General features: G+C 38.0%; 1 protein-coding gene across 1 annotated transcript; it reads left to right on the forward strand.

Moving 5' to 3' along the window:
- The first annotated feature begins 2,359 nt into the window (after nt 1-2,359).
- chst6 (carbohydrate sulfotransferase 6) lies at nt 2,360-10,887 on the forward strand. Its single transcript, XM_007242452.4, has 3 exons — nt 2,360-2,599; nt 7,364-7,734; nt 9,893-10,887. Exons 2-3 carry the CDS (start codon nt 7,369-7,371, stop codon nt 10,724-10,726), a joined length of 1,200 nt encoding a protein of 399 aa, XP_007242514.1. The 5' UTR covers nt 2,360-2,599; nt 7,364-7,368; the 3' UTR covers nt 10,727-10,887.
- Nucleotides 10,888-12,423: the final 1,536 nt, after the last annotated feature.

Consider the following 12,423-nt stretch of genomic DNA (forward strand, 5'->3'; position numbering starts at 1 on the left):
TATAAAAGGAACATAAATTAATACATACATTACAAAACAGTGAAAATACGTCAACAGGTCAGCACATAGTGTAATTATATCTCAATAGGTCAACAGATTCACAACACATAGAGAGAGAGAGAAATTCTTCTCCCCTCTCCTAGCACAGACTTTATTTAAGCAGTTATACCTTTCAGCAAATTACATGTAAATCAATAGGATACATTACAATTGGATGGAATCTATCAATATGACTACATCACCAGTGTCTAGTTAACAGCAGCTTGTTGTCCAGCTCTGATGATGTAATCAGCTCCAGGCAGTCTGGAAAACAAGTTCTTATCATGGTGTTGTTCAGCTCTGTGTCCATCATGAACGTAGCAAACAGTCTGTGTATAAAACAATCCTTAAGTGTCCTAAAGTCTCTGAGAAGATGAAACAGAAGAAAAGAGTGGATGGAAAGATCTTCTGACATAAGTACGACACCATGTAGAACAGGCACGCACTGGCTATCTGAGGAGAGGTTCCCAGCATTTCACTCAGATAGATTGCTGTCTCCTAGTTCATAGACACTGGTCTCAGAACAGCGGTGAGGCTTATCTGCAACTCAATGTCTTGTTTCCTTACAGCACATGCTGTTGACGAAAACATTTTGACCTTTGATGTAACCATCCTGTGGTTTAGTGTCTGCATGGATGTTGTAATGCTGTGTTAGTTGCAAAGAATCTGTGTGTACAATGGAAATTGACAAGTGACTCCCCATAGGGGTTTATATGCCCGTACCATAGGATCCTCAAAGTCAAAGTCAAAGTCAAAGTGGTTTTTATTGTCATTTCAGCTATATACAGAGTACACAGTGAAACGAAACAACGTTCCTCCAGGGACCATGGTGCACATAAACACAGTGTAGACAGAACAATAGTGCAACAGTACAAAAGTGCAGACAGACAATACAACAAAATACAGACAAAGAATAATAAATAACAAGACAGTGTGCAAATTATGCAGTGTGCAAAAAGTGTGCAAAAAAGACCAGTGAGGTAGTAATTACCTCTATTACACAGTGTGCAATAGAGTCCAGTGAGGTAGTAGGGTTTTTAGTGCTTTCCATTTTCTGGGGTAAGTGGGGTAAGAGTGTGTGTGCATGTACAGAAAAACCATCAGTTCAGTCTCTGCAGTTGAGGAGTCTGATGGCTTGGGGGTAGAAGCTGTTGCAGAATCTGGTCGTGCTGGACCGGATGCTGCGGTACCTCCTTCCCGAAGGCAGGAGGGAGAACAGTTCGTGTGAGGGATGGGTGGGGTCATTCACAATGCTGTTTGCTTTGCGGATGCTGCGGGTGGTGTAGATGTCCGTGATGGAGGGGAGAGAGACGCCAATGATCCTCTCAGCTGTCCTCACAATACGCTGGAGGGTCTTGCGGTCAGAGACGCTTTTGCTAAACATTTACATAGAACCTTGGCTAGTGATGCTTTTACACTGGCAAATTTGCTGTGCAACATCTTAGCAACCACCTGAAATTCTATATAAAACTGTCTTGCTACAAACTAGCAACAGTCTAGTCACCACTTAAGCAAATAGGCAACCATTTAGCAACAACCTAGAAACCATTTAAGTCACCATTTAAAAACCAAATAGGCAATCACTTAGTAAAACCTTTGCAACCACTTATCAACTCCATAATCAATCAATCAATCAACCTTTATTTTAAACTCGGAAGTACATTGAGGGTGACCCTCATTTTCAATGTAGCCGAGCAAATACAAAAGTGATTGAAAAAGCAAAATTAAAAGCAAATATTTAATATTTATGAAACAGAAGAATAAAACTGAAACTAAAAAAATAAAACTATTTAGTAATAAGAATAAAAAAAAAGCAACCCCATAGAAATCACATGGGATACCATAGCAGATGCATAGCTATGCAATGGTGGGCTTGTATACAGCTTTCCGATCGGACTTACGTTTTTAGCAACCACCCGGATACCTTAGCACCACCATAGCAACCACCCCGGATACCATAGCAACACCTTAGCAACCACTTTGCAACATCATAGCAACCACCCTGGATACCATAGCAACACCATAGCAACCACCTAGCAACACCTTAGCAACCACTTAGCAACAACATAGCAACCACCACAGATATCAGCCATCACTGCAATCCCACTCGCAGTTTCTGCAGGAACTGCAATCTAGTTTAATATACTGTTGGCTTAATGAGTGGTTCAATATGAACTTTAGATGTGAGGTGTGTGTGTGTGTGTGTGTGTGTGTGTCATCTTACGAAGTTTCCTTAAGCTGAGTAAACTCCTCCTCCGCCCCCCTACCCTTACCCCACCTTCCTCCCTCCCGCTCTCTCTCTCTCTCTCTCTCCTCTCACACCTCCCCTCCTCCTCTCCTACCCCTGACCTCCTCCAGCCCCTCACTGTCACTCTCCTGCTTTAACGGCCACGTTTCTGAACCAGCCAGACTACAGCTGAGAACACACAAACACACTTACACACACTCACACACTCTCACACCCGCAGGGAGTTTATCGGAGTTTACAGCCGCAGGACTCACCGCTGAGCCGCTGGAGGAGCAGCACTACAGCCCGGAGTTCTCACATTTACACAGTCTGGTGTGTTTTATATCTTACTTTCTTATATTAATGTAGTTATATAATAACTGCTGTCATGAAGTACTGTAAGGATGTGTTGAAGAATATAGGGAGTGTGTGTAAGTGGATGTATGTTTTAGTGTGTGTATGTTAGTGTGTGTTTGTTAGTGCGTGTGTATGTTGTGTGTTAATGTGTGTATGTTTGTGTGTGTGTTAATGTGTGTTAGTGTGTTACCGTGTGTATGTTGTGTCACTGTGTGTTTTACTGTGTGTTTTACTGTGTTAGTGTGTGTGTTACTGTGTGTGTTACTGTGAGAATGTTTGTGTGTGTTAAGTGTGTGTGTGGTTGTATCTGTTAGAGGAAGCTTTAAGGGGTATATCCACTCTGAAAATGTCCGTTCCGCCTTAAACACTACACCCACGACCTTCAACATTCCTTCCTTTCTCAAAATATCAAGTTATCAAGCTTTTCTGAGGCTAAAATCCAGTATGTTTTAAAATAATATAAATACAAACCTTTTCTCACATCTTTATACCATGAACACACTCTGAGTTTGTCCCCAGTGAGCTGAAACAGGTGTAACTAAATCTGCCTGCAGGGTTTTTTTTTTTTTACTCATTCTCAGTTTTCCAGCTATCTGAAGCCCCTTTGTGTCCAGCTGGCCTTTAGTGACCCTCCATATGGCCAAAGGACTTTGTGTGGGTGTGTGGGTTTGTGTATTGGAGTTGGAGGTGTTTGTACTAAGAGTCTGGGGGAAATATGTGTGATTTTGAGGACAGTTGTGTATTTTATTGCATACTAACCCACTCACGTCCAGCTTCAGGTGGTATATAGAGAAAGAAATGCTGCACTGCTGTTTGTTTAAGCTTAAGTTTAGGTGTTGCTATGTTAAAGAAAATAGTGAGTTAAAAATCTAGCAATAAAACACTTGTTAGTTGGGAAATTGTATAGAGAGCTTAAATGTAATATATTACAAACACAAATCAGAAAAAGTTGAGGAAGTATGGGAAAAAAAACAATTTATGTGGCATTAATGTGTCTGGGGTACTGGCATGGGTCATTATAGTAGAAAAACAGGGTCAGCTGAAATACTATTCAGTAAACTTTTCAGAAAGTAGTGGAGAATGTGTGTTTGGGGACCATTTAGACTATTATCACTGATGATTTCAGGTCCAATTGGTCTATTTTGGTATAGGGGTGTGTGTCAGTACACTTATGTGGTGGCAGAATTATGCAGAAACGCATAGAGGAACATAAGCTGTCTTTAAATGTTGTCTTTAAAACATCTTTTCCAGGGAATTTCATACATTTTTCAACAAGACAGTGCAAAACCACATGCTGCACACATTACAAATACATAAGAATAAGAGGTTGGGAATACTGGACTGGTCTGCTGCACCCCTGACCTGTATCCAAAAGAGAATGTGTGTAGGAGATGACATTACATTAAAATGACATTACTGAGTGGAAAACCCTTTACCATTGCAACCTTTTTTGGAAAGTGTTGCAGGAATGTGTAGCAGGTCGGCCTGAAATGCAGGAAAACCTGCATATTAACAAATGACATATATTGATATATATAGATAAAGATAAGATAAAGAATGTAAAACCATACTACCAAGTTAATACTGCCTGCAGTGATATAAAAGTCACAGTTTGCCTTTTTCTTCTTCTATACTCTCCCATCCTTTTCTGGTTTGGTGTTGTAGATTAGGCATTTAATGCATATAGAACATTTGTAAACAGCAATGTTATTTTACTAACTCTAAATTCTAAAGTAATTATATTGTTTTGCCTTCTGTTCATAATCACATGTATATGGGTCCTGTAAAAATGCCATGTTTTAGATCTAATCATGAATAAAGAATGGATTTTTATTTATTAAGAATGCAACTGTACCTAACAAAACAGGTCCTCCTTCATTATACAAAGTGTGATTAGATGAATTTAGTGGGTTTCAGTTTTAAAAGTAAAATAAATATAAGCTTTTACATAGGATGTACTACAATTTACAATATTAACCAAAACAGTGTTTATCAATAATATTATTACAACTCTATATGAAACCACTGTGCTTTAAATTCTAAACAGTTTGGATTTAGTTGCAGTTGTTGTTTTAGCTTCTGTAAAGTGTCTCCCAACCCAAAAGTCAAATGAACACACCCTGAGATGATGAATATGTGTATTTGCTTCCAGAACAGAGAAGTAAACTGTAAAGACATATTATCCGACATCAGACGTTAAAAACTTTAACACACCCTGTTATACACTCACTAACAGCCTGTAACAAAAATCTGTAGTATCTCCTGGACAGCTCTCAGGTAACAGACTGTTTTGGTGAAATTCTTCATAAACTCCTTGATGTTTCCATGTATTTAAGCTTTATATATCACCAATTATAATACACAGAGGTATAGTAATGAAGCTTACACTACATCCTCATCAGTCTCCAGCACTGCACACAGTCATGAACATAATCTGCATTTGGTGTGTATGGTGCCACCTGCTGGTCTTACAGACCCTCTTTCTGAAATTGACTATTACCATAAATAGGCTTTATTTATTCATTTTATCTGTTTAATTGAACATTTGTTAGGATGTCTGATATTAGCTTAAAAAAGCTTGTTATAATAATAACCCTGTTTTGTGTCTCATTTAAAAATTGGTTCAAGCTGACATTTTCCATGTATGGGAATGTACGTTTAATGTTATTGTTATCAAAATCTACATTCAGGAAATGACTCCATGAATGTTCTTACAGAGGATTTAGATCCATACCCCTGGATACTCTCAGAAACAGAAAAAACAGAGCAGACTGGTAGAAAACACCTAAAAATCCTGATCAAACCTGAAACAAGATTACTTGGACACATAAAACCAGGATTGTCTTCAGTACAGAGAGAGGAGGAAACATAAGATGTAGAGTCCAGTTAATTGATCCACTCAGTCATATGGAAATTTATTTGCATCTGTGTTGTTTTTCCTTCATAAATATGCAAATGTGGGCAGCCCGGTGTACGCAGGGTTTGTTTTGCTGGTATGTGGGAGAGGAGATAGCAGTGGTGGAGAAGGTAATAAGGCAGCTATTCTCTCTTACACTGACTAGATATACAGCCTTGAGCGCTTGATCTCTTATGTGATCGACCGCAGATTGATTAGTCTGGGTGGAAAACTTGCTGCCTGGCCATACTCCAGGATAAGAGCACTGCAGTGGACCTGAACTTATATTCAAGAAATGGTTAAAAAAAAAAGGACCTAGCTGGGCCAAGACATGTTTTGTAAACAGTATGTCCAGATGTTTGTGGACTGGGTAATATATCATGAATATTTATATATTCAAAATAGTCTGATACAAGAAACAAAAATTATATTGTAGTCATATTGTAATATCTCACATGCTTTACACAATTAACTACCTTTATGTGATTTAATTTTAAAAATGACAATATAAATAGCTACTTGAATTTTTGCATCCGGCTGTGTGTATGACGGAATATGCCAAGATGTATAAAAAAACAAGGGTTTTTCCACCAAATATTGATTTTTAAACTCTAAAAACTGTATGAAAATGAACATCTTTTTATATATTTCATTTCTCATTTTCTGCAATTTTTCATTGTGGCCAAAAAGCTTAAATTTGGTTTCATCTGACCATAGCACATTCTTCCACATATTTGGTCTCCCAGGTGGCTTGTGGCAAATTTCAAACGAGACTTTTTATGGATATCTTTGAGAAATGTCTTTCTTCTTGCCATTCTTCCATAAAGGCTGAAAGACTGATTGTTGTTCTATGGACAGAGTCTTCTACCTCAGCTGTAGATCTCTGCAGTTTAAAAAAAGTTTAAAATATCCAATAAATTTTGTTCCACTTCACGATTCGGCCCCACTTGTTGATTCGTCACAAAAAAAATTAGAATTTCATATCTTTGTGTTTGAAGCTTGAAATGTGGCAAAAGTTTGGAAAGTTCAAGGAGGCTGAATACTTTTGCAAGGCACTGTATTTACAATGAAAAATATGCAGCATGTTGTTGTTCTTGTGGTTACCAATTAACACTGACATATACAGTTTATAAAGGATTTCATTATATTGTATAGTATCATATATGCCATTACTCTTATCTAGATCACATATCGCATAGATATTGCAATTTCATTCAGCTACTTTAATCTTTACCCAAAGCTGACACAGATGTGCAGATGCACACACACAGTGTGTCTGGTCCACTAGAATAAGACTCCCTGCAGTAAATAAACATGAACCCAATGTCACTGTTCCTAATGGCAGGTGTGGGCTAGAGGGGTATAAAACCTTCCAGCACTGAGCCCTGGAGCAGTAGTTCTCTGAAATGTTGGAGCTCCATCCAGTTGGTGATCCAACATCCTGAACTCACTGATACTTTTGCCTATTTGGGAAACTGACCCATATAGTTTCAGCCTAAATGTGTGTATATGATCTGTTCATTCTGTTTTATTAGACTGTCTAGCTTTGTAGCTGTCTAGCATTTAAACAGATTTTTAAAGCTAATAAAGCAGATTGGTGACATCAATAATAACACTGGTTATCTTAAATACATAATTAACACAAAATTAAAACTGTATACTTAAAGGAAAAAAAAACAGAGGGTTTTGGTGGGTTTGGTGTAAAAGCCTCCAGTTCTAAAAAAAATTACTCACAATTGTTCTCATGGTGGTGCATGGAACTACATATCTGCACCTCTAAAAACTAGTTTTTAGCATATTTTAAATCTAAAAATGTTTTTAAAATAGTTTGTGTGTGTGTGCAGGTAGAATGCTGCGATGTCGTGTGCCCATGCCTGCCATGGTCACCCTGCTTTTGCTGCAGGCCCTTGCCATGGTTCTGTTTCTGGGCTGGTACAGCCACTTTGTGCCGCAGGACAGCTCTCCTTCACAGGGAAAGGTGCACGTTCTCCTGCTTTCATCATGGAGGTCAGGCTCCTCTTTCTTGGGTCAGGTGTTCAGCCAGCACCCGTCAGTGTTTTACCTGATGGAGCCAGCATGGCACGTTTGGACGACTCTGCAGCGGCCAGGTGCCCGTGGCCTGAGGATGGCAGTGAGAGACCTGGTGCGCAGTGTGTTCCACTGTGACCTCTCTGTGATGGATGCCTACATGCCTCCCAACTACAATGTCTCTCAGGTCAGTGCTGTGTCCCAGTTTAGTTCTGGAGACTTACATTCAACAGTTCTCTCTAACACAGCCATTTTTCCCTCGTTTCAGATTTTTTTTTTGCCAGAGATTTTTAATTGACATAATTGTTATAGCAGGAACATCACCTATAGATCAATATATCAATGCATTGATACACCTCTAACGTATAACCAACGAGGAGTTTTGTCCATTCACATAAAAATCAATAGTAGTAATACATTACATGTCCAAAAGTATCCAGACATCTATTTTAATGAGTGTTATGAAACGCATTCACACACAGCTGAATAAATTAACCAACAGAAAGAGACGCTCTGGGACAGATGACCCTCCGGTGCAATGACGAGGCTCATAAAGCCCCCAGCGTTGTGCTGTGAAACTATGTTCCCTGTAATGATGGAGATTTATCCAATACCTTTGGGGTCAGCTGGAGCATCAGAACTAATCTTTCAACAGAAGTACCTAACCTTACTGATGCTTTTAAATCCTCCTCGTAGCAATGTTTTAATGTGTAGGTAAACCCCTGTTACAACAGCATAAAGGAACAAACCCAGTAAATACCCTTTTTTAGAAAAAACACTGAAGAAACAAAATTTTGGACACACCTTCTCATTCAAAGTTTTTCTTTTTGTATTATTCCTAAATTGTAAATGAACACTGAAGTAATCCAGAATATGAAGGAACACATAAGGAATTATGTAGTAACTTAAAAAGTGTTAAACAAACTAAAATACTCTGTAACGCATTTAAGTGCTCTTATCTGGGGTGCTGTTAACATACTCTTTCTAAGGCTGGTAATTCTGATTAACTTATCCTGAGCAACAGAGTGTAATTTCCCTTCCTGATGAGAGTGGGTTTCATCTTAATGTTTTTGTTAGGCTTAGCAAACCTGTCATCTATGCAAGAGGTGCTATTTGGATTAATCTAAAATATAAAAAAACTTTTTGGATTCTTTGTTTAATAAATAATTCCATATGCTTTTCTTGAAAGTTTGGATGACTTTAGTGTTAATCTACAATGTAAAAGTAAAACACTGAATTTAAGGTGTGTCCAAACTTTTGACTGGTACTGTATTTTCAGTAAAGGTTGCTGTCCCCAGTTGGTTTTGTGCAGTATTTGAGAGATTTTGCCTGCATTCATTCAGTGAAAGAAGCAGTATTGAAAGTTTGCGACTAGGCCTGTCACGATAACAACATTTTCAGGACGATATTTTGTACCAGAAATTATTGCGATAAACAATAATATACTCATTAATAGCACCACTACATAAAATGTTTTTTTTTTCATGATTCTGGGCTCCCAAAGGAGTTTAGACAATGTGCCACAGTAATAATATAGTAGCATAATACTATTACACCATTTTACAGTGAAACTAACCTTTTATTATTAAAAACAGAGATTGGGCTTTCAATATTTGAATATCTTAAATAAATAAAACAAATAAAGTACAATCACACTATGTACTGCTTTGTGTCCTTGTGTGTGTGTGTAACGAACGAGGTTGTACGTGCACTAAGTGCACGGCCCACCTGATAGTTAAGATATGAATGGATTTCTAATGGGTGACTGTTGTCAGGGTTTAAATTAGTCAGTGGAGCACTTGTGTTTTCCGTTTGCATAGATAGCAATACACTAAAAATTGACCTGAACACACCTCATGTTCTGTAATTTCCTATGATTCCTTGAACCGTTAAATGATACCACAAGAAAAAATATGTAATTTCATAATATAATTGAGGAACACTATTTTTAAATATTTTAATGTTTTCCAGTGCATAATAATTTTATGTTATGACACATTTTTATATTTTTCCAATGCATTATAATTTAACATATAATGTGCACGCCCAAAATGCAAAAATGAATGTGTGTTTAATTTATATAAAATAAACTTGATCAGACAAAACATAAATGTCCCAACTAATTTAAGGTCGTAAACAGAGAAGGATTGAATTACTATGAAAATCACATTATTTTTCAACCAGGTATTTCTCCTGATGAGTTTATAAAACTTACTTACTGGTTGGTGAAATGTCATCCTAAAGGAGTAGATAATGACTTTAAAACACTTTTTATTTTTCCGTATCAAACATTTTGCTGCATGTTTCCAGCCACACTGTATATACTGATTCTACCACTGTTCTAGGTGTTCATGTGGAGCCACAGCAGAGCACTCTGCTCGCCGCCAGCTTGCCCTCTGACGCCGCGGGACCAGATCAGTGTGGAGCCGGAGTGCAAGCTGCATTGTGACAGGATGGGGCTGCAGCTGGCAGAGGAAGCCTGCCACTCCTACAGCCATGTGGTCCTAAAGGAGGTGCGCTTCTTCGAGCTGGAGTCATTATACCCACTGCTAAAAGATCCCAAGCTGGACCTGAGGATAATCCACTTAGTGCGAGACCCCCGGGCTGTCTTGCGCTCGCGGGAACAGGCTGCAAAGGCCCTGGCCCGGGACAGTGCCCTTGTTCTGGAACAGGAGGGCACTATGCCACCAGATGCCCAGCAGAGGGTGATGCAGGAAGTGTGTCGAAGCCACCTGAGAATCCATGAAACTGCCATGCTAAAGTCGCCCGATTTTCTGCGAGGAAGGTACAAGTTGGTTCGGTATGAGGACCTGGTAAAGAACCCACTGACTGAGATCGAAAACATGTACAACTTCGTTGGACTGGAGATGACAGAGACTTTGCAAGAGTGGATTTATCGAATTACACACGGTAAGGGCAAAGGAACCAAAAAAGAGGCCTTCAAAATCACATCCCGGAATGCTGAAGACGTATCCCTGGCCTGGAGGACTTCCTTACCATACGAGAAAGTCAGACAAATTCAGGAGGTGTGTAAAGGGGCCATGTCTCTAATGGGCTACCATCCAGTAGAAAGCGAGATGGAACAGAAGCAGATTGAAGCAGACCTCACGTCACAGAAAAAACACTATGAGTTCTCCTGGCTTCCTTCAAAATCCACACGCTCCACCAAAGCAGGATAACACTCATTTAAACACACTCTAACTGCCTCCAGTCAAAATGGCCATGGGACACCTGCCATCATTCTGTAAACACCAGACTGGATTTTAGTTTTTTGGTAAAAAAAAATGCTTTAGCAATCCACAAACTGAATTATTATTTATTAAAGGCCGTCAGAGCTTTGGCTGGTCATTTTCTCTGGTTCCTGGTTTCAAAAAGATTCCATTTTCATTTTGAAAGATATTATTCTCAGGAATAAAGGCACTGTTCTCAATAGATAGGAAAAAATAGGAAACAATCAGCCTTGTTCATTTTTAGTTTCTGAAATATGAAGAAGGTGTGGCCATAGTTAACGCTACGTAGATGTGTTGCCACTCTAAAACATTTAATTCACAAATGTACCAAAATGACATTTTTACAGATGCGTAGAACATTTTATAGAGCACTGATCTGTAGAATAAAGTACATCCACATTTTATGTGATACAAACACAAAGCAAAGAGAAGTCACTATCTGTAGACCTGTCTGTAAATGATTTGTGTATTTGTATATTTTGTGAAAGAGTGTGTTGCGGGAGCAGAAGTGTACGTAAGAAGTGTGGCATTCCCCAGCTTATTCTGACCCCTTAGAATTAATGTTCTTTATTATATAAAATTTGTTTTATAGCAGGTTAATATATAATTCTAATCTATTAGTTTTAGTTATAATCAGCAGCATAAAATAATAGGAAAAGATCTGTAATATCATTATTATTAATACTATTAATATTTAAAAATAAGCGATGTTATTAGAACTTAATTCTGGTTTATTAATATTTTAGAATATTAATGTAGAAATGCATAATGGATATTAATGTTCTTCTCATTTCATTTTGTATATAAATTTATTAGAATGCCATACTAGACATTAATGTTATTAGAACTCCATTATGGATGCTATTGTTCCTTAAATTTTATTTTGGATGTTAATGTTAATAATATTGACTATAAAGTTATAATACCCCAACATGGTTATAAATTGGTGATATATTATGGTTGTTTAAGGTGATTTTATCGGGTGGAGATCAGGTTGTGACTGTACAGAGCTGAAGTCTCTGCTGGGCAACAACTGGGACTAAATCTAAACTGGTTGTTCTAAACCCCTGAGTGAAGAGGTCATCTTTTGTTTTGAACTGTGTTAAAACCAGAGCTTTTGTAGCTCTAGTGTTTATGTGGCTTTAAACAGACGAAACATGAGCTGCATGAACTAAAATGACTCCTGATCAAGAGCTCACTTCCTGAACGCTGTTAAAGGCTCCATTAACATTTCCATTAAAGCTCCTTTCCTCACTCACCACAAGACATTTCGTTTCACTGTTTAGTTATTAAATCTAACAGTCTTAGTGGAAAGGGTGGAGCTTTACACTTTACAGGGTTAATGATGTAGTATATGATATATACCACATCATTTTCAGTTGTTAACTGTTAGTAACCAATACATAATATTACCGGAATAAGAGAAGAAATCATTATAACAGGGTTAAAGGAATAGTTCAGTTAAAAATCTAAATATCATGACTGAACACTGACCCCAGATTCGGCTGATCAGTGGAAAAAAAGGTTCCTATCTAAATTGAACTAAGCAAATAGGTAAGAGTGTACTATTGGATAATAACTGCATGGGTGATTGTTTCAACTAGCAACAAGTTCTTTAACTGGTATCAGTTATTTAAACTGATGTA

Source organism: Astyanax mexicanus, chromosome 10 (genome assembly GCF_023375975.1).
Source record: "Astyanax mexicanus isolate ESR-SI-001 chromosome 10, AstMex3_surface, whole genome shotgun sequence".
Taxonomy (NCBI): Eukaryota; Metazoa; Chordata; class Actinopteri; order Characiformes; family Acestrorhamphidae; genus Astyanax; species Astyanax mexicanus.

Excerpts from the sequence above, each read along its gene's own strand:
- chst6 (XM_007242452.4), top strand. The coding sequence starts at position 7,369 with ATGCTGCGATGTCGTGTGCCCATGCCTGCCATGGTCACCCTGCTTTTG. Across the intron at positions 7,735-9,892 it reads CCAACTACAATGTCTCTCAG|GTGTTCATGTGGAGCCACAG; the intron begins GTCAGTGCTGTG and ends CCACTGTTCTAG.